Source organism: Acipenser ruthenus, chromosome 33 (genome assembly GCF_902713425.1).
Source record: "Acipenser ruthenus chromosome 33, fAciRut3.2 maternal haplotype, whole genome shotgun sequence".
In the NCBI taxonomy this organism is placed as follows: Eukaryota; Metazoa; Chordata; class Actinopteri; order Acipenseriformes; family Acipenseridae; genus Acipenser; species Acipenser ruthenus.
In genome coordinates, this window is record NC_081221.1 from 12,829,682 (window position 1) to 12,852,181 (window position 22,500).

The 22,500-nt window shown below is 38.6% G+C and overlaps 2 protein-coding genes across 2 annotated transcripts; both read right to left on the reverse strand.

Moving 5' to 3' along the window:
- Window positions 1-1,781: 1,781 nt before the first annotated feature.
- LOC117964762 (uncharacterized) lies at window positions 1,782-9,757 on the reverse strand. The gene is made up of 5 exons (XM_059006591.1): window positions 9,691-9,757; window positions 5,700-6,068; window positions 4,270-4,437; window positions 3,944-3,987; window positions 1,782-2,984 (listed from the first exon to the last, which is right to left on the reverse strand). Exons 1-5 carry the CDS (start codon window positions 9,755-9,757, stop codon window positions 2,865-2,867), a joined length of 768 nt encoding a protein of 255 aa, XP_058862574.1. The 3' UTR covers window positions 1,782-2,864.
- Window positions 9,758-17,589: 7,832 nt separating this feature from the next.
- Window positions 17,590-21,564, reverse strand: LOC117434644 (G2/M phase-specific E3 ubiquitin-protein ligase-like). Its single transcript, XM_059006798.1, has 6 exons — window positions 21,154-21,564; window positions 20,868-20,980; window positions 20,293-20,376; window positions 19,792-20,108; window positions 19,230-19,386; window positions 17,590-17,943 (listed from the first exon to the last, which is right to left on the reverse strand). Exons 2-6 carry the CDS (start codon window positions 20,903-20,905, stop codon window positions 17,910-17,912), a joined length of 630 nt encoding a protein of 209 aa, XP_058862781.1. The 5' UTR covers window positions 20,906-20,980; window positions 21,154-21,564; the 3' UTR covers window positions 17,590-17,909.
- Between the last annotated feature and the right edge of the window lie 936 nt (window positions 21,565-22,500).

Consider the following 22,500-nt stretch of genomic DNA (forward strand, 5'->3'; position numbering starts at 1 on the left):
TAGCCAGATTTGAAGAATATTTGGCATCATAATGCCTAATTAGCATACAAACAAACCCCTGTTTCAAAGATACAATATCTAATAAAGTTCTGTCACGTGGTCCCTAGTGGGCTTCCCCCAGCAACGTTAAATAAAGGAGTAAAAAGGCTTCTGAACATTGCACACTGAATCCTCCCAATTGTCCTCTGAATGGACTGCAGCCCAGAATGGATGTTTTGTGTCTCCATCATTGCTGCAGTTGTAGTAGCCATATACTGTGTGCCATTAGCCCATTGCCAATTCGGTGTGTCACGAAACAGCCCAGCACAGGCAGGAGCAGGGCAATATTTTACATGACATCCATAACTTCAAAATACTGGTAGAGACACGTTTCAGACTCAGGGCCCGAGGGGTTATATAGACTTAATACTGGCTCTTCAAGTTCCACTGAACAGACTTTAATTAAATGCACTGCTGCCCCCTAGTGGATATTATCAAGAGCAATACAGCAGTATAATCTGACACAGTTTGCTGTTAATGAAGTTTCACAACATTCGACTCGGATTAAACATCAGAGCTGAAGAAGCAGCAATATGTATATTGGAATTCCCTTAAATTTATATAGAGAGCAATGGCTAGATAGTTATATTAACAGATAAAGGAAATATTTCAAAATTGTATGTGTGTTGCAGTTATTTTCTTAATGTTGCGGGATCATTCTGAGGAAAATGATGAGTTTATGCATTGAAGCGCTGTAGAGTGTGTCAGTAGATACTCGTGGAGCCACAGATGTGCCCATAGCCTGTATGTGGGGCACAGCCCCTTTAAATAACTCCGAGGAGAAGGCATTGTGAATGATTCCCGCTGTCTCATACTGGAGATGTCCTGGATGGCTTTTGGTTATGAGATGCAGCAAACGTCTAAACCACAAAGCAAAAGAGACGGGCTCATCTGCATTCGTGGTTTCGAGCGTTTAACCTCATCTCTCATCTCACCGGCAGGAGACAGAATCCATCCCGGGAGCGGATCACACAACACTGCCCGTGACAGCAGCAGTGTGAAGGGTTTACAGCCCCAGCGCTGGGAGGATGGCTGGCACCGAGGAGCTCGTTCTGTGGGACCTGTCTAGGGTCCTAGTGCCGACTAGAGCTAATTATTACATAGAGAGGTTTAGAAAAACATTTTACACAACACGTGTATTTTTATGTTATTTGATCGTTTTTCTTAATTTATGTGTATAAGGGAGGATGTGTGGTAGGGGTGCATGGAAATAAAATATCTTAGTATCCCTTAAATATCACTAAAGGTCTATGCACACCGGACGCGAACGACGCGAGCGAGCAAATAAAAAATAATGAAAGCTATTGATTTAAATGGAGCGATGCACACCGCAGCCGTAGCGAGCGGCGCGAACGAAGCGAGCGAATTTAGAAATCAATGTGTTTTATTTCTATTCGCGACACGAGCTATTGGCGTCGCAATGCACCAATCAGAAATCAGATCAAAGGGAGCGGCTGTCAGACTGTCACTGTCTCGCTCACGCAGAGATTACCACAGAAATAAAAAAATGACATCAATGAGAATGTAATTATTAAAGACGAAAAATATAATGCTCTTTATGATGCCAGTGTCAGTGGTTATAAAGACAATAAAAAGAAGGACGCCATATGAGAAGAAATAGCAGAACATTTGAAAATTCATGGCATGTCTATCTCTCTTTATTTCACCTCAATTTCAAAGTGACGGGGAGCGCCACACACTGGTTTCGTATTTTTGTAAAATTACGCTTCTTTTTAATAATATTGACCAATAATAATAATAATTACATTCACGCAATAACTGAGAAGATTTTATTAAAACTGAAAATCAATAAAAGTATATTCTATTAAACTAATTTCTTCAGTATTTCCAAATAAATATATGCAGATGTATTCTTTTTGAATACTTTACATGTTAATCCAGATCTCATATAAACAGTCGCTGTTAAATTTCCTTTTTGTAGTGTGTTGTGTCCCCAGACTCTCCTTCATTGTTTTATTTATTTGATTTCGTCTCACAAAAGGAGACAGTATTTTCTTTTCATGGCGCTGCAGTCTCGTCTTTTTTATGAGCTCGCGCTGTATTCGAGTCGTTCGCTTGGCTCGCGCGCTGCAGACTTTATTCGACTCGAATTCGATCGCTCGCGTCGTTCACTTCCGGTGTGCATAGCCCTTAAATATCAATGCATATCTTAGGACCCCTGAGCAGAGAATCGTCTTTTAATAAATGTGTGCACCTGCTATCTACAGCCTCGATCTGGTGAATAATACAAGGATACAGCACAGAGAAGCAATACTCATAGTGTTATAGTTCTAAAGTCTTTGAAACAGTACTAGAAATGGGAAAGGCTACATTTAAGTTACCATTGAAATCGTAACTGTAGCAAAAACAGACTTAAACGTCCTGGAAAACCTGGGTTAACGTAGTGCTTGTTTTTAAACAAGACATTCCCGCAGCTTGCTCAGCCATTCAGCCCCCTTTGGCTTAAATAAAAACCCTGTACTTTTTCTTTATAGAAGAACAGCAACGTAACCCCAGTTCAAAGCAGCGATGGCGATCTTTATTAATATTCCACATGGTCTGAGGAGATAAGCATTAAAGGTACATCACAGCTGCCACAAGGATGAGAGAAGACAGCTAGCAAACCTACAGTGGCAGTGAAATGGTTCAGATCAAATTAAGAATGTCAGGTGGTTGCTTGTTAGTGGCTCGCTGTGTTTATTGTTCTCATCAGAGTTGGTATGATTCATTGAAGCGCTGCAGTAAATCAATGTTAGTCAAGTCCTTGGTTCATCTTGTTGTTGAAGCTCTCTTGTATCCCTGGTGGCTGGGTGAGACGTGTCCTATCAGTGGATCCGGACAGTGGAGTACTCCGTATTGTCCACAGCACTGACCCCTGACCGGACTGGGGTTCCTCCCCGCTGTCTCGTGTGATCAATTACAGCGTAGGTAAGCAAGTCTGAGCTCTGTGTGGAAGACAAATTGATAAGATCCCATCATGCTCATTAATAAGAGAGCACATTAATAAGACAGCATCACACAGCCTGCCTGTTCAACACAGTTTGAAATGAGAGAAGCGCACTACTATTGACCGGCCACAAGGGGGACTGGTTTCCATGGCCAATCCATTATTTTGCATTTAAAGTATGATGTCACCCTTATTGCTAATAATGTTGTAGTGTAAGTATTGTCCACCAGGAGGGGCTCTGACTCACATTTCCAGTCATCCGCTTCACTTTTATTAAGTTAGTTAACATTGTGAAATGGCCGTGTTCAATTAAAAGAATTTGTTTTTATTTCTCCAAACAGTAATTCCAAGCTAATAAAAAGCTTTTCTTTAATATCTGCCATTCATTAAATACCACAAGAAAGCAATATGTTGGTTTGTATATCCCATTATTTTCTCATATTTGTATTTCATTCAAAGACACAACCTGCACAAACAGGTTTCCTCAGTACAGTTTCAATACATACATCAGAAACAGAAAACATTATCTCTGCACCAGAAAACTGTTCAGAAATATTGTAACCCCTCCTCTCAAGCTTCCCATCTTTAGGACTGTATTCCAGCAAGTTAAGAGAGTGCCCCCTGGTACAATCACAGCTTCCTGTGCTTTCCACATGCATTTCCAGAGCTTAGCCATGTTTCAGGATGCTTCACCATGTTATTCCTGTCATTTACTATGCTTGCTTGTATTTTACTGTCCCATGCTTTCACAGTGTTTTACTACACTGTGCTGTGCACAGACCCTGCTATACCACAGTACATTCTAGAAGGGTCCCTGTGGTTTAACATTCCCAAATGTTCTCATGTTTTTCTGTGCTATTTACATGGCAAACATCTCAAAGCCATTGCATTCTATAGCAAGTCCTACTCCCTACAGTAAACAGGAAGACTGTCCATGAAAGCGTGTCATGTACCTACCGCATTGTGATCTCCAGCATTCTGGTTATTCCCATTAGCATTCGCTGAAAATGGAAAGGAAAACAAAACAAGAGTCAATAATCTTTACAAGCAGGGGGAGGTGTTGTGGAAATAGAGTCCAGTTAGACAAGGGCCAAGAGACCAAGGGCAGGGTTTGAACTGCTTTAAACTGCCCCCTACAGGTGAGACTGTGCCTTTACAAGCAGGGTGGAGGAGGTGTTGTCTCAATAGAGTCCAGTTAGACCGGAGCTGAGAGATCCAGGGCAGGGTTTAAACAGCTCCCATTGTAGGTTGTGGTAAAACAAATGAAAAGCTTAATCTGTTACCTGCTCTCCTTTTGTACTTTAAAATGACAAAGACTGCAGCACCTATGATGATGCCGATGACAGCAGAGACGGCTACTGCAGAGAGGATAGCGGGAGTTGCTGATGGTCTAGTTGTCGGGGTTGTGGTCGTTGTTGTTCCTGAAGTAGTTGAATCTCTTTCTGGAGGTTCTGTAAGCACAATTCAATTTACATATAAATGATGCCTTAATATCTGACACAGCAGCCAGTACCTTCAGGGCAATTGACCACCGCCAAAGACAAAGGGCCCAATTCACGTCCCAGTGGTAAAACTGGAGTGAAGACTGGAGGTGTGTTATTATCACTCCTCAAACTTTACTCCTTGCTCCCGCTGTAATCCACAGACGTCCTAATGGTGTTTTTTCTGTGTCGTTTGATCAGCTCTCATGAATAATTACTTAGTGTTAATACCACCCTTTATACCGTGATAGTGGGACTCTTACCTCTTACAGACAGGGCACTAAAACAATGAGAAGCGTCTTGAAAACTACACCACATTATTACTGTGTCACTAATTCAAGCATGCACACTGAGCTGTGTGGGTTACATCATTTGCTGAAGGGTATCAGCACTGATATTAAGACAGAAATGGTACCAACGCCAACAAAAACATTCTGTGAATCGGACCCAAAGTCAGTTATCTACAGGTAATGGCCGCTGCAAAGGGTACTAATGCTGTTCTAGACATTGTGTGTATTTAAATGTGTTTTAAGCTGTTTGAAATGTATGTCGCTGTTTAAAAGCGAGTTTCAGGATTCTAAAGCTCCAGTCACTTTAGAGGTTGAGCTTTTAAAAGTCCCATTAGCTTAATTTAAATCTGGGATAATGACTGAACTCGCTGTGCTTAGAAACTGATTGACTGAGAAGATCTGTGAGCTTTACAATATGGGATAATGAAGGGACTTTGAACACACAGCTTCAATGGTAAACACAAGGGTTTGGTGTTGGCAGCCCTTCTCAGGTTCTGTATTCTTGTTTGCTTTTGTTATGAATGTGTGGATGTTATTTGAAATTATACTGCATGTTATGATTCTACCAGAAACCCCTGTGTGTTAATCCACAGGGAATACATTACACAAAACAACCAATCAAAAGAAATCAAAAATCTAAACCCAAGCAGTCAGTAAGTTGTCAGTAAGGACTGCAGCTGAAATCTGCCTAGCAGAGGTCCAAATGCCAGTGGAGCAGAAGAACATTTTGTTCAGCAAGAAAAAAACAAAACAAGAGAGCTGTAACGTAACTGACCAGCAGGAAAATGACCCTTAAACAAACCCCATTGTCTGTGTGTGCTGAAAACAAGGCAGGGTGTTCATGTAGTCACACACAGGACCTTGAGTGGTTTCAGCAGTTCAGCACATATTCTTAATTTTAACACAAGTACTCACTAACCAGAACATGTTTATTATATTTACCTTGAACTGTCAGATTGACAGCCCTGAAAGTGACACATATCCCATTGATCCCCACTGTACACGTGTAATCCAGAGTGTCTTCCAGTCTGAGCTCAGAGATTAGCAGAGAGGCGTTTCCAGAGGAGACTTCATCAGACAGCTTCACTCGGCCGCTCCACTGTGCAGAGATGGGTGCTGAAGGGGTCTTTGAGGCGATTAATAGATCTGGATCCACCTGATCTGGATATGCATACCATGTGACTTCTACATCCTGCCCAGGGGTGGGGGTGTAAGAACAGGGCAGCACTGCTCTCCCCCCAGCTGAGCCAGAGACAGCAACACGGTCTAGTGGAGGGCAAGCTACAGGAATGAGAGAGAAGAGACAATAAACTCAATGGAATAAACACCTACATTCTTCTGTTGATGATATTTCGGTTGTTTCCTCGTATTTTTGACGTTGCAGATCTTTTAAAGACAAGGCCTCGGTCTCAATGGGTGAATCTCCTGGTTAAATAAACAACAAACACAAAATAATTGGGAACCAGGTAGCAGCAATACATTTTTCACAATTTCTGCTTCTGTATTATTATGTGTATACTGTTGTTTAACTCTGTTATTTAAATGGTCTGCTTGTGGCAGTTGTATGTGTGACATGCTATACAAATGTATTGTGGTTTGTATTTTTTTCTGCTATGTTCTGTACAGTGCTTTACGATACTTTTGTATAAAAAGCGCTATATAAATGCAATCAATAAATAAAGAAATAAACTCATAGCGCTTCCTGTGTAAAATCATGGCGGGTTTAGATGCTAAGGCAGGGCTGTCGTGTTTCGAGATGCTGGTGTAGCTTGCAGGGCTGCATGCTGTGGTTTGCCAGGATTTCGCCGCACATTTGATTCCTCGGTGCATCGCTGGACCCGCTCCATGTAAAGCCCAGTTTTAAATATGCTTGTAATGATGTGCAGTTACATATCATGACCACAAGGTGTCACTACTAGATTTGATAGTAAGTTATGAGGTAGTTTTCCAGGATACAGGAAGTTTCGAAAAATAACTTTAGAAAGCATTTCAATAAAGGACTAGCACAAGCTAGCTGTTCATTAATAACAAATAGATTTCATTATTGAAACATTAGTGAAAATAACAATGCTTCCTCATATTTTCTGCTTCTGTGTTTTGCTGGATCCTCCGCTGCTGTCCTCTCTTCGGTTTGTGTTGTTCGTTTTTCTCCCTTTGTCACAAAACGATCCGTTTCTCATTAAAGCTGTTTCTCTCTGTAAGCTGCTGCTTCTTCTTCTGGTTAATCTATAGGGCGCATCCCATCTATTATTTTAGATGATTAGCGCCCTCTATCTGTAGTCCTTTGTCTGTCTTTGTTTTCCTTTATTTTTCTGTCATCTTTATTTATTATAACTTCCCTTCTTTTCCTGTTTCCTTTATATATTTTCTCTCTGTAAGCGCGCTGCTCAGACTGTTTACAAGTTTACGGGGGGGGGGGGGGGGGGGGGAACCACGCAACGTACGTGTGACGTACCACAGTTGCTAAGGAACATTAGCACGTTAAACAAACGTTTTTTGCGTTATTTTATTTTAGTTATTTTTAAATATAATACATTTAAAATATATAGTAATTTGTAATTTTCTGCAAATCATCCAACGACTCAAATAAATAAATAAATAAATAAATAAATAAATAAATAAATAAATAAATAAAAGGACACACAGCTCGCTCCTCCCTTGACACGTTGCCACGCCTCATGGTTTGAGAGCCGCTGCTTAGAGAGTCCAAGATCTACAATCCTGAAGTGGAGCTTTTTCATGTCAGCAAACCTCTCTGATAGCTGACAAATGATTCCATCCAGGACTTCAACACGCAGGCGCGGCTGTCTCTCCAAAGTGTTTGGGTCGGTGTCATCATTAAAGCAGCTGAGCCCTTGTTCATAATCATCCAGCCACGGCGGAGTCTTTCTCGTTTGCGTTCCTCTCCATGGCCTCGGAGCTGTACAGTTTCTTCATAAAATCCCTCAAACTTGGCATCTTCCCCGAGTTGCTTCAGTGCATGTAGGGGACTGTCGAGTCGTTAAAACGATTTCCTGAGATCCAGAGACTGGAGAGTTTGGAAGAGTATCTCTCTGTGTCCAAATATTGCACGAAAGACAAATGTCACGCGAAAAATGGTCCCCCCTTGCAAGTGGTCCCCCTGCACCAGTTTTCATAATGAAATATTGTGGCCCACTCCCATTATAAAAGGAACAACGCCAAGTCAGAAACACGCAGCTTCAAAAGATCATAAAATATCCTCCATAACCGAAACTATAATTGAACACAGTATACATTAAAAAATAGTGTCTATTTTCTTTGTGAATTAACGTTATCTTTCGCCAGTCAAATCGTAGAGTGCCTGAAAAAAGTTTTATAGATACACGAACAGATGTTTTATCTTCTGTTGCATCTTGATTAGCAGCCGCAGCTATCCAGATATAATAGTTTTGGTTACATTGTTTAGCGTCAGGAGTTTAAGCATGATTTAACTGCGCAGCAGATTCCCCAGTTGGATGATGAGCTGATAATATCTCTTTAACAATGAAGCAGGCACGGTGACGTCACCATAATGATAAACAGTAATGCCACGGGAGTTTTGTACTAAAGCAGGGTCAGCTGCTGCAGGGAAAACAAAGTTTATTTCTCAAACTTACCATTTTAAGAAATGTGAAAGCAGAACGCACAGAAATACTTGGGACTGTAATCACGAAGTGTACTGCTGAGAAAAAAATGAAGGGAATTCAAATGGAAATGTACTGCAGATTACTCGATGGCAGAAGAACAAACGCCATTCACTAAATTTAGCGCTCAGATTGTACTAATGAAAATATCTAAAACATATGACAAAGCGCTTGCTGTGGTGTATTTAATATCGTAAATAGCAGAACAAACACGCTGCGATTTAAAATTGTTTTTACTGAACAATAAACAGTAACATGTAATCATAAGAGCTGTCTGTGTTACATGCTGTCAGATCAGGACTTCACTAACACTGAGCATGGGAGCTGCTGTTTCCCATTACAACTGTACACAATTAAAGGCGCGATCACCAATTCCATACACAACACCTGCAAAATATATCAAATACAAACATGCTGAGTTCATTGCAGTCATCAGCTGCATAGATGAACCATTCAGCAGAATGAGGCAACAAACAAGTGAGTACAGACTCAACACACCTGGCTGTAAGATTGCACACAGTTTAAGATTGCACACAGTTACTGGTACACCTGGTGTTGGGAACACTGGTACTGGAGATGAAAAGGTTGAAAACCACTGGTCTAGATGGACCCTGCATAATAACTGAAGGCTCTGTACAAAACATCTTAGAAATGTCTTCATGGAGAAAGAACAACATGAATAAACAGACAGATTTTGCCTTTTGCTGCCAGTATCACATTGCTCTCATATTTCAAACCATAGTATCTATTTCTGAAACATCTGCTCCAAAATGATTTGTACCCATAAGGAACATGACATGACAAAGAATACAATCTACATACTGTTATAAATATCTCTGCTTTCTGCATTTGATTGGTTAGTTTGCAAGCTGTGAATTATAGTAGAAGTTAAAACTTACAAGAGACTAAGTCAAGTAGACAGGCGTTTTGGCTAGTGCCTTCATTACTGTACCTGACTCAGTTGCTCTTTCAATGCTAAAATGTAATTAAATGCTGCCTTTTGCAATTACAAATCCATTTCACCTAAGAGAAGAGTTTGTTGCAGTTTAAAATATTGTGGAGTCTTCCCAGACATTTCACATATTTTACACAGTTAGATGTACTGTTAGATACATAATCGTCTTACAAACAACATGTTAGTGTAAAATGCTGCTCCCTGTATAGTTTGTAATATAACAGTGTTTGTGTTTGTCCAAAGCTGTTAGTGCTCTGTAGGGAAATCCCTAAACAGCAATGTGCCCCCTACTTTAGTAGAGGTTGTGAAGCACTGCTCTGAGAGAATCACTTACCTGCTGTGAGGTGAGCGCTGTTTAAGATCAGTAGCAGTGCCAGAGCTTGCTCAGTGCTCAGAGCCATTCTCCTCTTCTCTCTCTCTCAGTTTCAACACAAAGTCCAGCGCTCGGGTTAAACTCTATTTGTGTTTGATGCTCTCAGCTCTGTGACTGCACTAAATGCATATTTCCTGTACTGTTAGTTTTACCAGAATGATCTATATGTGTATTTTTACACACCTGCATAGCGTACTGACCACCTCCTGTTCTCAGTGTTGTCTGTGGTTTCAGTAGGACACAAACAGCATGGGTTTCAAAATTGATGGAAATGTAAAAATCTACATTTAATCTAAGTCTTTTAATTTGCTTTGGTTTAGTTCTGGACTGGTTTTAGAAAGTATATTTTCCCAGAAGGATTTAATGGTTTTAATCTGTTCCAGTTTGGATAGTCTTTCATGATCTCATGAATTCACTCTTTTGTTCTGTTAAGGTACTTTTTCACTATCTGGGTCGTTTTCACAAATCTTGTTAGTTATTTAAAGACTTCTTTCTTTTTGAGAATCACTGGATGTTTATTTATTTCCAGATCAATACCATCAAGAAACCCTATACAGTCAGCACTCACATATCCCACCCTATAACATTTTGACTTCAGTGACGGTTAATCGCGTGTGACGCATATCTCATTACTGTATTTCATTTTGGCCCATTGCAACCCTTGTCTGTTTTTCAGGGAATTCAATGTCAAAAATACACAGCAAAATGAAATCAAAATGTTACCCATGCACAGAACTGCGTACAACATAAAAGGAAATGCAATTAGCAAAAAAAAAAACTGTTTCCAGATTTAAAACCGTATCCAAAGTCAGTATTGAAAGTTGCAGAATATAGTGCTTGATAAGGCCCTAATGTCACAGTTCACTTGCAAATGAAAATGCACAAAAGCTAAAGATCACAGATTAAACAAATATACCTCACAGTATCTAACACTGTTCAATGATCAACTGTTTCACATTCCAGTAGCTGGTCTCGTTCACTTTGTTGTTGCTGCATTTCCATCAGGTGAAACTGGAGGAAGCGCTGTGTAACTGCACAATACAGACACACTGAAAAAAGCCGGCTGTGGCGGATAATCAAATAAACTGTAATATTGAAGAGATGGGCTTTGTATCAGAAAACTGGTGAAGGAGTCGGAAATCGCGTGTGACGGGTAAGTGCATTCATTTGGGCAGCAGTGTGGAGTAGTGGTTAGGGCTCTGGACTCTTGACCGGAGGGTCGTGGGTTCAGTCCCAGGTGGGGGGGGACACTGCTGCTGTACCCTTGAGCAACGTACTTTACCTAGACTGTTCCAGGTAAAAAAAAACCTGTATAAATGGGTCATTGTAAGTAAAAATAATGTGTAAATATATAATGTAATTGTATGTAAAAAAGAGTGTGATATTTTGTAACAATTGTAAGTTGCCCTGGCTAAGGGCGTCTGCTAAGAAATAGAAAAAAAAAAAAGTTTTATATATATATATATATATATATATATATATATATATATATATATATGTGACAGGAATGACGAGTGGTGACGTCAGACCAGAAGGCGGCACAACAAAACAAAAGGTACGGTGCAGTGGCGCGGGCGCCGTTTTATTTAAAGAGAACCAAAAATAAATATTTAAACAAAAAAACACTGTGCTCACAGAGCAAAATAAAAAGGTTAAACAGAAACAAATCTCGAACACAAAATAAATAACAAAACCCAGGTCAGGCTGAGCAAATGCCTTCACTGTTCCTGGAGTTTTAAGTTCCTCTCCTCTCCTCTCCTCTCCTCTCCTCTCCTCTCCTCTCCTCTCCTCTCCTCTCCTCTCCTCTCCTCTCCTCTCCTCTCCTCTCCTCTCCTCTCCTCTCCTCTCCTCTCCTCTCCTCTCCTCTCCTCTCCTCTCCTCTCCTCTCCTCTCCTCTCCTCTCCTCTCCTCTCCTCTCCAAACACCCACACCGAGCTAGAGAGCTGCAGGCTTTTTATAACAGGTGACCATCTCCCGATTAGCAACAAATTAAATCACCTAATTAATTCGGGAGATGGCCACCTTCTGCACGAGTTTTTTTTAAATACCATGTGGATGGGGCTTCCCATCCACATTACTAAACAGTATAAAATAAACAAACGGCTACGCCGTCAAAATACAAAACAATAACAAAACATACGGCACTCGCCGACATAAATATAATACAACTAAATCATAATAAAACAAAAACAATAATCTGCACAGGGGCGGAGGGGACTCCGTTCTAAACTAAAATAAACAAAACAATGTACAGGGCTGCTCGCCCTGTTACAATATAAAATGGGAATTGATTTGTTTCTTAATACAAGGACAGTAAAACGCGACTGACGTGTATCTGAGTGTCGTATATCCGCGTGCTGACCATGTCAAGTTTGTTTTAAATACTAATAATTAACACACACAATAAATTGGTGCGTTGGTAATTCATGAAGCTTTTCTTGTGTGCTGTTAAGCATTAAGAGGTGAAGGGGGTGTGATTAACATGAGATATTATATTAGCTGTCTCTGCTCTATCTCCATACAAGGTGTGAAACAAGTTCTTTATCTCAAGCGTCACACATTCTGCAGTACGCCTCAGCCACAGTGTGGTCAGCTTAAGCCTCACGTCATCTGCTTTAAACGTTTAGGACACACGTCATGTTATAATATTAGAATCAACCATCAGTTCCATGTGAAAATATATTTAAACTTGAATTCATCAACTTAGTGAAAGTGAGTTTGCAATGAATTGCTATGGAATAAACCCAGCATGATCCCTCTCCGTCTACCTGCCCATATGAAAGCTCAGCAAAGTTCAAGAACAGTTTTGTGTGGTAAATGAGAGGCAAAGAGGGATTCAAAAGCATGGTGAAGCACAGTAAACTGCAGCAGTACTGTGCAAATTCACCACGGTTAAACATTTTCAGTTTCTAATCATCGGCCCTTTAAAAGCTTTCCGTTGCTGTTTCTGACACAGGGAGTCTATCCAGAAGTGTTTGTTTTGTTCAGAGCTGTTACAAAGGGAGAGCATATGGGGGGAAAAAAGATTAAGCAGAATTGTATCGCCCAAAAAATAATGTATGAAATATAACAATAACATAAAAAAAATGTTAGCATTTTAAAAAAAGGTTGACAAAAAACACATTGTCAGCATTTTAAAAAAGTGTGGCAAAAAAAAAAGTTGTGAACATTTTAAAAAAGGGATAGCAAAAAAATGTGAGCATTTTAAAAAAGAGTGGTCAAAAAATGTTGTGAACATTTTAAAAAAGTGTGGAAAAAAAATGCGCGTTTGTTTTTTAAAGGGGGCGTAATTTATAAAGGGGTGTGAATCTTTTTAAACGTGTGTAAAATCTTGTAGATGCGCTACAAATAAAAAATGTGTGCCAGAAATGACGTAAGAGCACTTCCGGGTCTAAAACAGGAAGTTTTCACAAGATTAACTGACTTGTTCCGCTTACTTTTTCAACCACAATTTTAGCACAATGTTAATGGGTATATTTGCAATTATCTTGCACACTGGTACAGTATATGAATTTTAAAAAATCATCACAAGGCTAACACTAATTATATACCCTATATAATGTAAACAGTAGGAGGGACTTTGTAATGTGCTTTAGTATATGAGACTCTTACATGATTTAACAGGAGTTACCAGTTAATATATTTTACAATCCTTTCTGTGCTTTTAGATGTATTTCTAGTTAAGCTACAGAAGGTCAATCGGATCTGAAGATAAAGATGTCAAGTCTTATTGCCCATTATTTTGACCAGGGGCATTCTTATGATGCAATTTTAGCTTTTCTTCCGAGCTCCATGGCATACATCTCAGCATGCGAACCCTGAAATACAAATTAAAGAAACAGGGACTTAGCAGACGACTAAACTATGCATCCCAAAGAGACACCATAACCGCAATTAGAAATGAGCTAAGAGGTCCTGGGGTGTTATTTGGGTACAGAACGATGTGGCAAGTGCTGAAACAGAAATACAGGCTAAATGTAAAAAGAGAGACAGTGATGAGAGTACTTCCACAGCTAAACCCTAGAGGACACCAATCAAGAACAGTAAGGCGATTCGTTCGAAGAGTGTACCACTCACTTGGTCCAAACTACATTTGGCATGTGGATGGCTATGATAAGCTGAAACCTTTTGGATTTGCGATTAGTGGCTGCATTGATGGCTTCTCTCGTCGCCTAATGTGGTTAACAAGTGGACCAACCAACAACAATCCAGCTGTCATAGCTAATAACTATGTCAACTGTGTAGTGTCCAACAAAATTATTCCAATGAGACTCCGAACAGACTGCGGAACTGAAAATGGTACCATGGCAGCAATTCAACCTATGCTGAGAAGACATCATAATGATTACCATGCTGGAAACAGAAGTCATCTGTATGGCTCCTCCATGTCAAATCAAAGAATTGAAAGTTGGTGGTCAATTTTCAGGAAAGGAAGGTAAGCATGAACATATAACAATCCTCTCTTCGAATAATTACCCAAACAATTGTCCAATCTTCCTTTATGCACCTGTAAAACCAACATGACTCTCTTGCATAGTGATCTAAATCAGGTCCCACTTAATACATAAGGCTAAGTTACCAGGTAGTGATGGCAGCTCTTTTTCCTTGCAGATTGGTATAATACATGATAAAATACTTTGTCAGATTTGTCAGGAATATACTTCTGATTATTGTTTCATTGTTTTTAGAGCTCAGTTTTGGATGGATCTCTTTGGAGACATTCGTGACTTTGGGCTATTCAATGGGAGTCACGAACACCAGTGCCTGCTTCGCTACTGTTTTATGAATATTCTTCAGACTGACTTAGATGAATGCACTTCCCTTTGGAATCTCCATCGAATTAGACCTTCACGGATGTCACTCTGTCCCGGGGGCATACCAAATGAAATGTACAGATTGCCGCAAAGGTAAAAATATTCTGTGATTATACGCATTGCACTACAGGTGTCCTTGAACAAAAGCATTATTTAGAAAATCTGTATCATCTTCAATTAGGTGCTGCCAAACATAATAAACATATATTCAATTTATTGGTTGTGCAAAGAACAGATTTATGGCACACAGTAGTATTCAATATTTACTTTATTATATTTAAAAATGCATATTCTGTATATATTCTATTACTTAGAAATGCAACACATTGGGACCAGAGATCTTAATGTTCAACAACATTATACATGACTTTCTGCATTTCTGATGACTAATTTGTGTATTTCCATTCCTGGGCTGGATTTTATTATGACCAATAAAACAAATACCTAAGACAGCAGTAGGCAGGCCCAAAGTAGTATGGTTATGTTTGTAGATGCAGTAATAATTAGGAAAAATTTAACTAAACAGTTTGCTGGCGCACATATTCTCTGCTCATGTTTGAAAGTTGAATAAAACATATAGTTAACAAAAAATAGGAAACACCAACATACAACTGAATTTGAACTGAACCTATGTCAATATTAAAAGTACATCCCCAAAACATTTGCTTTACTTTACTACTAATAGGTTTAGTTTTACTGACTTAATTCAGTAGTATGTAGCAGCTTTCTAATGATGTTTTAGTTTACTCCATGTAAGAATGTTTAACACTTTTGTTATGGTACTTCTTGTTTTATAAAATTAATTTCCTTCTTTAAAAATTTTAGATTTGGAGCCCGAGATTGTGGATTCCCATTGGATGTACAGGAGCTGCAACAGCTGTCAGAAAATTACGGAACAGTCAACATTTGCGGAGATGAGGCAATTTACTTTTATTTGAATAATGTTATTCAACAGTGCAGACTTCCTCAGGCAGAAAATGTAGAAGCAGCTCTGGAAAATTACATACAGCTAAAATAAATGTCTGGCATGTAAAAAAATAATAAAGATTAAAGAGAGAAACAAAAAAGAAACTATTTGCCCTTAAAAAAGGCAAATGTAAACTATTTGCCCTTAAAAAAAATGTAATTCTGACATTTTTCAGCCACAAAAATAGAAAATTAACAAATATAGCTGAAAACAGCAATACCCCAAGGCCAAGTATTCCACCATACAAATTAAACATTGCTAAAATTCAATTGGCTTGTGGTGGCCACGTTTTTTTATACAACTTCTCTTTAACAAACTTGAGACAATTTCCCCAAGTTTAAGACTAAGTTTAATTTAAATCTGCATTTGAATAGTTTAAAATATTACAGCTAACAATTCTAGTTTTGGGTCATTCCATGCCAACTCAACCAGTGCTGTTGCCTGTCCATCTCAGATTTTCCTAGAAAAGTTCGCCTGGGGGTTTCCGACAGGCAGAGTTCAGAAATGATAACCATTTTTTTTTTTTTTTTTTAATTTCTCCATTCAACCTGTGACCTTGCAAAGGTCAACCTAAAGTGTGAAAGGGACCTTGACCAGAAAAATCACCCTGGGCGCAATTTAGATGCTACCATCATGTGTAGCACCTTGTTCTACTTGTATTGAATAGGGCTTTTGAGAAAAAAATCTTAGGAGCACCCTACTCACTTCTGTCAAAATGCCAGACGAGGGATAACTGACAAGTTTTATTCGAACTTCAGCCTAACCCTTTACCCCTTAAATGTAAGTATGCTGCAAGACCCTTAGGTCCAGTCCTCCCAAATTCTGTGAAAATCTTTTGGTTTCAAGTCCCACCACTGGTCATTAAACCCCCTTGAAATTTGAATGTTTGCTATGTGTACCAAGTTTAGGCCGTAATAACTTGCGTGGGGAACTCCAAAAAATCACTCAAAGATATGTTTGGATAGATATTAATGAGATCTACAAGCATCAAGCAAAATATTTTGGCATCCAGGGATTTTGGATTTTTGAAGTTGCATTTGTCATGCATTTCAGCATTGCTTATGGCCACATTGATGAGGCTAAAGCACCTCATAGTCTCTATCCAAACTGGCTATTTCTTCAACTTTGCATTCTCTGAGGATTGATCTAGAGGAAAAAGTAACAATGTGTGCTTCCACTGGCACTAAATTGGAGCTGAGGAGTTACGAACTTGCATATTGGACTTCGTTGTTACGATGACACGTTTGAAACTACCAAAACCTTACTTAGTTGGATTTAAAAAAACAAAAAGTGATAGTAAAGTTTTTTTTTTTTTATAAGTCGTGGTGCCTACCTAGGGGGAATTGATTGACTGACCAACCATTTGTGAAAAAGCCATTTGCTACATTCTCATGCTAGCCAATCAGTCAATTTCAGGCACAACTGAAAGTCTTTGGTTTAAGAGGTCTTCGATGACAGAAAGGCGTATTTTAAAGGTGCTGTAAACAGGGAAGATTTTTTTTTAATTTTTTATAAAAGAAAAATAGTTAATTTAGTTTTTTAAATCCACCTAAGTAAGGTTTTGGTAGTTTCAAATGTGTCATTGTAACAACGAAGTCCAGTATGCAAGTTCATAACCTCTCAGCTCCCCGGATACCAAAATATTTTGCTTGATGCTTGTAGATCTCATTAATATCTATCCAAACATATCTTTGAGTGATTTTTTGGAGTTCCCCACGCAAGTTATTACGGCCTAAACTTGGTACACATAGCAAACATTCAAATTTCAAGGGGGTTTAATGACCAGTGGTGGGACTTGAAACCAAAAGATTTTCACAGAATTTGGGAGGACTGGACCTAAGGGTCTTGCAGCATACTTACATTTTAGGACTCACATCCTCTACACGCAAAAGGTTAGGCTGAAGTTCGAATAAAACTTGTCAGTTACCCCTCGTCTGGCAATTTGACAGAATGAGTAGGGTGCTCCTAGGATTTTTTTCTCAAAAGCCCTTTCTCACTTTAGGTTGACCTTTTATAAGGTCACAGGTCGAAGGGGAAATTAAAAAAAAAAAAAAAAAAAAGATTATTTCTGAACTCAGCTTGTCAGAAAACCCACAGGTGATTTTTTCAACGAAAATCTGAGACGGACGGGCAACGAAATGTCCCTCTTCTGGTTGAGTTGGCGTGGAATGACCCTTTTATAATAATTCTAGACTCTGCCAAACCCTGGGGAATTTAATATTCCAAAGTCCATGTTCTTCTGAAAAGTATAGTAATCTGTAGTAATTGGTAGGTGAATAATATTGCCACAAGTGTTAGCAATGGGATATGGTGACCCATTATGAAGAAACTGTACTGATGGACGCGGATGGAAACCAGAAGGTGGAATGGAGGACAGGCCGGTAGCAAACTGGAGAATATCACGCAGTGATGGTCCTTCCGGCGACAAATTTCCTGTAGAAAAAAAAATTAAAACTTACAACACAATAAACCTCCATAATCAATTTACTCATCGGTAAATAGGCCTATAATTTTAATAGCAGGGCATATCATTTTAAAGGGTGATGTACTGTCTTCAAGTTGACATTTCAGACCAAATCAAACCTTTGGTCCACCCATTAATCACAAATTACAAACCCCATACTGATGACGGCTTTTTGCTTGTCAGAGGGTTCTTGTTTGACCCATGAGGGCATCTGCTATCAATACTGGGTTTGCAATTTGTGATTAAGAGGCGAGTAAAAGTTTTGATTTTGACCCTCTAGAACAGGGTTGCACAACTCTGGCCCTCGAGATCCATTCCAGTCCTAGTCTTTACTCCAATCGGGTCCTAAATTGGTTAATTGCCTCTTAACAGCTTCAATTAACTATTTTAGAACCTGCCTGGAATGAAAACATGGACTGGAATGGATCTCGAGGGCCAGAGCTGTGCACCCCTGCTCTAGAACATTAAGGGTTTTTAACCCTTCCATAAATCTATGAAACCAAAAAAAATAAAAAAACAGATGTCAGAGTCAATTTCATACTTTGGTAAAAGTATTATAGATAATAGTCTGTAGATCTAGTGTACCCCTTTTGCACACTACTACATTAGAGTCTCAAACTCAGTGGTTCCCAAACCTGTCCTGCTGGTTTTTCTTCCAAACCAAGTTCTCAATTACTTAATTAAACACTCAGTTGAACTAACAAGTTGCTTAATTAGACCTTTTCAATTGTTTAGTTTATTAAATTAAGTAATTGAGAGCAGCTCAGTTGGAACAAAAACCAGGAGGGCAGGGGGGGCTCTAGGACAGGTTTGCGAACCACTGGTCTAACTAGTTGATTAATTTGTAGCCCCTTCAAATGGTCACCATAATGTCTCTGATGTACTGTTGTCAATTGCAAAAGTGTGAATAACACTGAGTAATCACATACTATTCATGCTGAGTGAAATCATTTATTTTTCTGGTCAACTATGGCCTGGACCAAATCAAAACTTTAACCTACCCACTAATTGCAAATTACAAACCTGATACTTTGTTTGTGAGGTTATTCCTTCTACACCAGAGGGAAACCAACATTAATGCTGGCTTTGTAATTTGCGATTAGCAGGTGGGTCAAAGTTTTAATTTGGCCCAGGCCCATATGCGTATTCTGTTAAAATCTCAAAATAAATGTAAGTCAATTACTATTTTTATTTTTGCTCATGATAAAAGATTGCATTATTTTAAAACCGGACAATAAAATCTTAGAATACTTACCGCTCGATGCCAAATGCATTTCTTTTAATTATATACCACTTAAGAAAGTCTTCAACTAGTTTCTCCTTGTCGTCCAATTCTTTAATGACTGTCTTGCAGCCAGCCAGATGAAAAACAATTATTCTTCCAGCCATGAAGTATTCGTCATTCTTCTCACCTTAACATAAATAATAGTTGCAAGCATTACACCAAACTGTAGCATTTTTGTCAACCAAACTATGTTGGTAAATTGACAAAATATATGTAGTGTAATATGAAATTATATATATATATATATATATATATATATATATATATATATATATATAATCTCAGAGATTTCACGAATAGGGCAGCAATTTCAACAATCGGTCTATTTATACCAATTGCACATTGTCTATACAGTCACTACTGTTATTCATTTTTATTTTTAATTTGTAGTTTTACCATTGTACTTCAATCTTGAAGACAAGTGTAAAGCTAAAAAATATAAACCTTTTAAAATGAAACCTTTTTACAGTAATTTTGTAGATGTTAAACCAAAAAAAATATATTATTTTTTAAAGAAGGAAAAAAACATTACCAGTTGCATCATATTTAAGAAACCTTTGTGTTTCTGGTCCTTCAAATATGGGACGTTTATGCAAGTGATCCATTAGAAGACCAAGGAACTCCCGTTTTGGTCCTCCTGTATCAATTCCTTCTTCAGTGACTCCAATGTCATCCGTAAATTTCACCATAATGGAATTCTGGGGTTCATAGTTACTTCTACGGAAACCCCGCATTGCTCCACCCCAGACATCAGCTCTCTTAATTATAAAGCGACTGCAGGCTGCATTATTGACTTGAAGAAATAAATCTTCTATGATGTTACTTATTGTAATATGGCTTTCTTGAGCTCTAAGAATAGAAAAACAAAATAAGTAATTTCCAAATATTGCACAGCCTAATATTTTGTATCTCCAATTAAAAAAAATAATATTAAAGAAATGGTTGGCAGGTAGTGTTAACAATATTTTTTTATACATATTACTGTTGTAAATCATGAAAGTAATAGGTTAACCAAAGAAAAAAACCTACTTACCTATCACCTATCACAGTTTCTTCTGTGTCTTCAACACTGCTGTCATCACTGAGAGGGATTGGTGCAAATACCTCAGTGTAGTTCCTGAAAGGAGACAAATAATACAAATCTGAAAACAAATTCTGCAGTGGTATCTTGGTAATAAAGCTAACCAAGAGTTTAATTGTTTAACTATGCAAGTTTTATAATTCCAAATGTTTTCCCGCCTTTGTTAAGGACTAATTAGTCAGAACTTCAATGTCAAGTATAACTAACAACTAAAAAAATATAAAAAAGTACAATTCTGTTTATTCTGTATTAAAAACCAACATTTGGGCTGTATTATGATTAATCCAAATGAAAATCTTGAAATAAACACACATAATAAATTCAAGAAAAGGCAAGGTGGGGAATGAAACAACCTACATTTTTTTAACTGTAATAATAATAAAAACAAATTCAAAGTTGCACAACCCTTTAACTATATTAGCTATACTGATTTTAGGAATATGAAGTCTTATCAATTAGGATTTGGAAAAACAGATGTTAGTTTCTGCTACAATTTACACTGTGTAAAAAGTGAATGTAAAGCATACCTATAGCAGATATTACTACTGCTTCCCTGGGGTCTCATATCCACGGTATGTGATGACGACTGCTGTGCACTTCGGTCAGCCTCGGCTTGATTTGAAGCACCTTGCTTCCATGGCTTTCAAAACAAAACAAAAAAATAGTAACTAGCGTTTTCTTTAAAATGACATATTGCTACCCTAAAGACTAGACTACAAACCTTTGTGTTAAAATAAAAATCACTGAAGTTAATATGTGAAACAACTACATTATTAAATGATTTTTGTGTAGTATTACTACTGACTACATTACCAGTGTTTCATCCAGATCATCATTCTCTGTGTGCTTCAATATAACCTCAGAATCGCTATCAGATATTTCAACAGTAGGATTTTCTGCGGAAATATGAAAATAGTAATCTGAGTCACAGTCACTCTTTATTATAATTCTAAATTCAATACATTATCCACTTACCATTTTTCTGGAATTCTGTCTGCAGACATAGACATAATAGAATTCTTCTGTATGGTTTCCCACATGCCTCTTTGTAGGATTTAAGATTAAAAAGCTCCTGGGTTCCTGGTATAAAATGAACTTTTGTCATGTCTGGGTAAAGTAAGTAGTAATCCCCATCACGAAAATTCTGATCAAACGCCCTGTGCTTAGCAACTGCAGCGTTCAGTATTTCATCACAGGTCGCCTCAACGTTGGTCAGTACTAATGGCAAACCAGATCCCCGTACAATTTTTAACTGTCCTCTCTGAAGATCAGGAGACATTATTTTAATAGTGATCTAAAAAATGAAAACAGAAAAAAGATTACCGGAATTAACAAAAAGTGGTTGAACTAAGTAGCTCACAAACCTCACTTTTTATTTTTTTTAAAACTTAGAAATACCAGTTTAATATTGTTTTAACCACTAGTATTCTAATGTGTTTTTTGTCACAAACTATTTGTGCATGACTGGTTACTATAAATAAAATGATTTCCATTACACGAGAGTAGATGTTAAAACTTCATGCTGATTTGAACTCGGCTCTCGCCAAGATAAGCACCAACTAAGACGTAGCTTTACAGTAAACTAATGCGATCCATATGTGTCTCCATCCATTTACGTTTCCTTCCATATGATGATGTAGATATCCTTCTGTCTGCTGTTAATGGCTGAAGTGTAATGCTGGCTCCAGGGATCAGCTTATTTTGCCTCCCTGGCGCATCAGCACACACAACGGCTGCGATGCTGGCTCCGGGGATCAACCAAAGTGCGGCCTCCCCAGCGCATCAGCATGACAACCGTCTGGATTGAGCTAAGTAGGGTACATCTCTGGGGTTTTCAAGTGGGCACCTTCCATCCTCAGTGTTTCGTCGACTAGCCCACGACACCTCAAGAGGGCTCGACGGTGATTCTGGCGTCCCAGCATCACCCCCCTCCGTCCCCCACTCAACTCAGCCCAGCTTACTTACCTGTACATCAGCGTTTCTTTCTTTCTATTGTGCTTGAGATCCCCAGCCAGAATCTTTACGTCTCAACCACAGCCAGTTGCTGCTCCTCTCTGCTGCTTCAGATAAGTTCTTCACTGTGCGACGCAACTCTTGGCCACTGACTCCGACGTCTCTGAGAAACCGGGTTGTAGAGTGTGCCACAAATCCTCGACAACC

Bases quoted from the DNA above. Each gene is read 5' to 3' on its own strand.
- LOC117964762 (XM_059006591.1), bottom strand. From the start codon at position 9,757: ATGGCTCTGAGCACTGAGCAAGCTCTGGCACTGCTACTGATCTTAAAC. The intron at 4,438-5,699 runs GTAAATATAATA...TTGTGCTTACAG, and splicing joins TGTCAATCTGACAGTTCAAG to AACCTCCAGAAAGAGATTCA. The intron at 2,985-3,943 runs GTAGGTACATGA...TCTTCCACACAG, and splicing joins ATGCTGGAGATCACAATGCG to AGCTCAGACTTGCTTACCTA.
- LOC117434644 (XM_059006798.1), bottom strand. From the start codon at position 20,905: ATGAGACCCCAGGGAAGCAGTAGTAATATCTGCTATAG. The intron at 20,109-20,292 runs GTAAGTAGGTTT...TTCTATTCTTAG, and splicing joins GAAACTGTGATAGGTGATAG to AGCTCAAGAAAGCCATATTA. The intron at 17,944-19,229 runs GTAAGTATTCTA...TTTTTTCTACAG, and splicing joins AATGCATTTGGCATCGAGCG to GAAATTTGTCGCCGGAAGGA.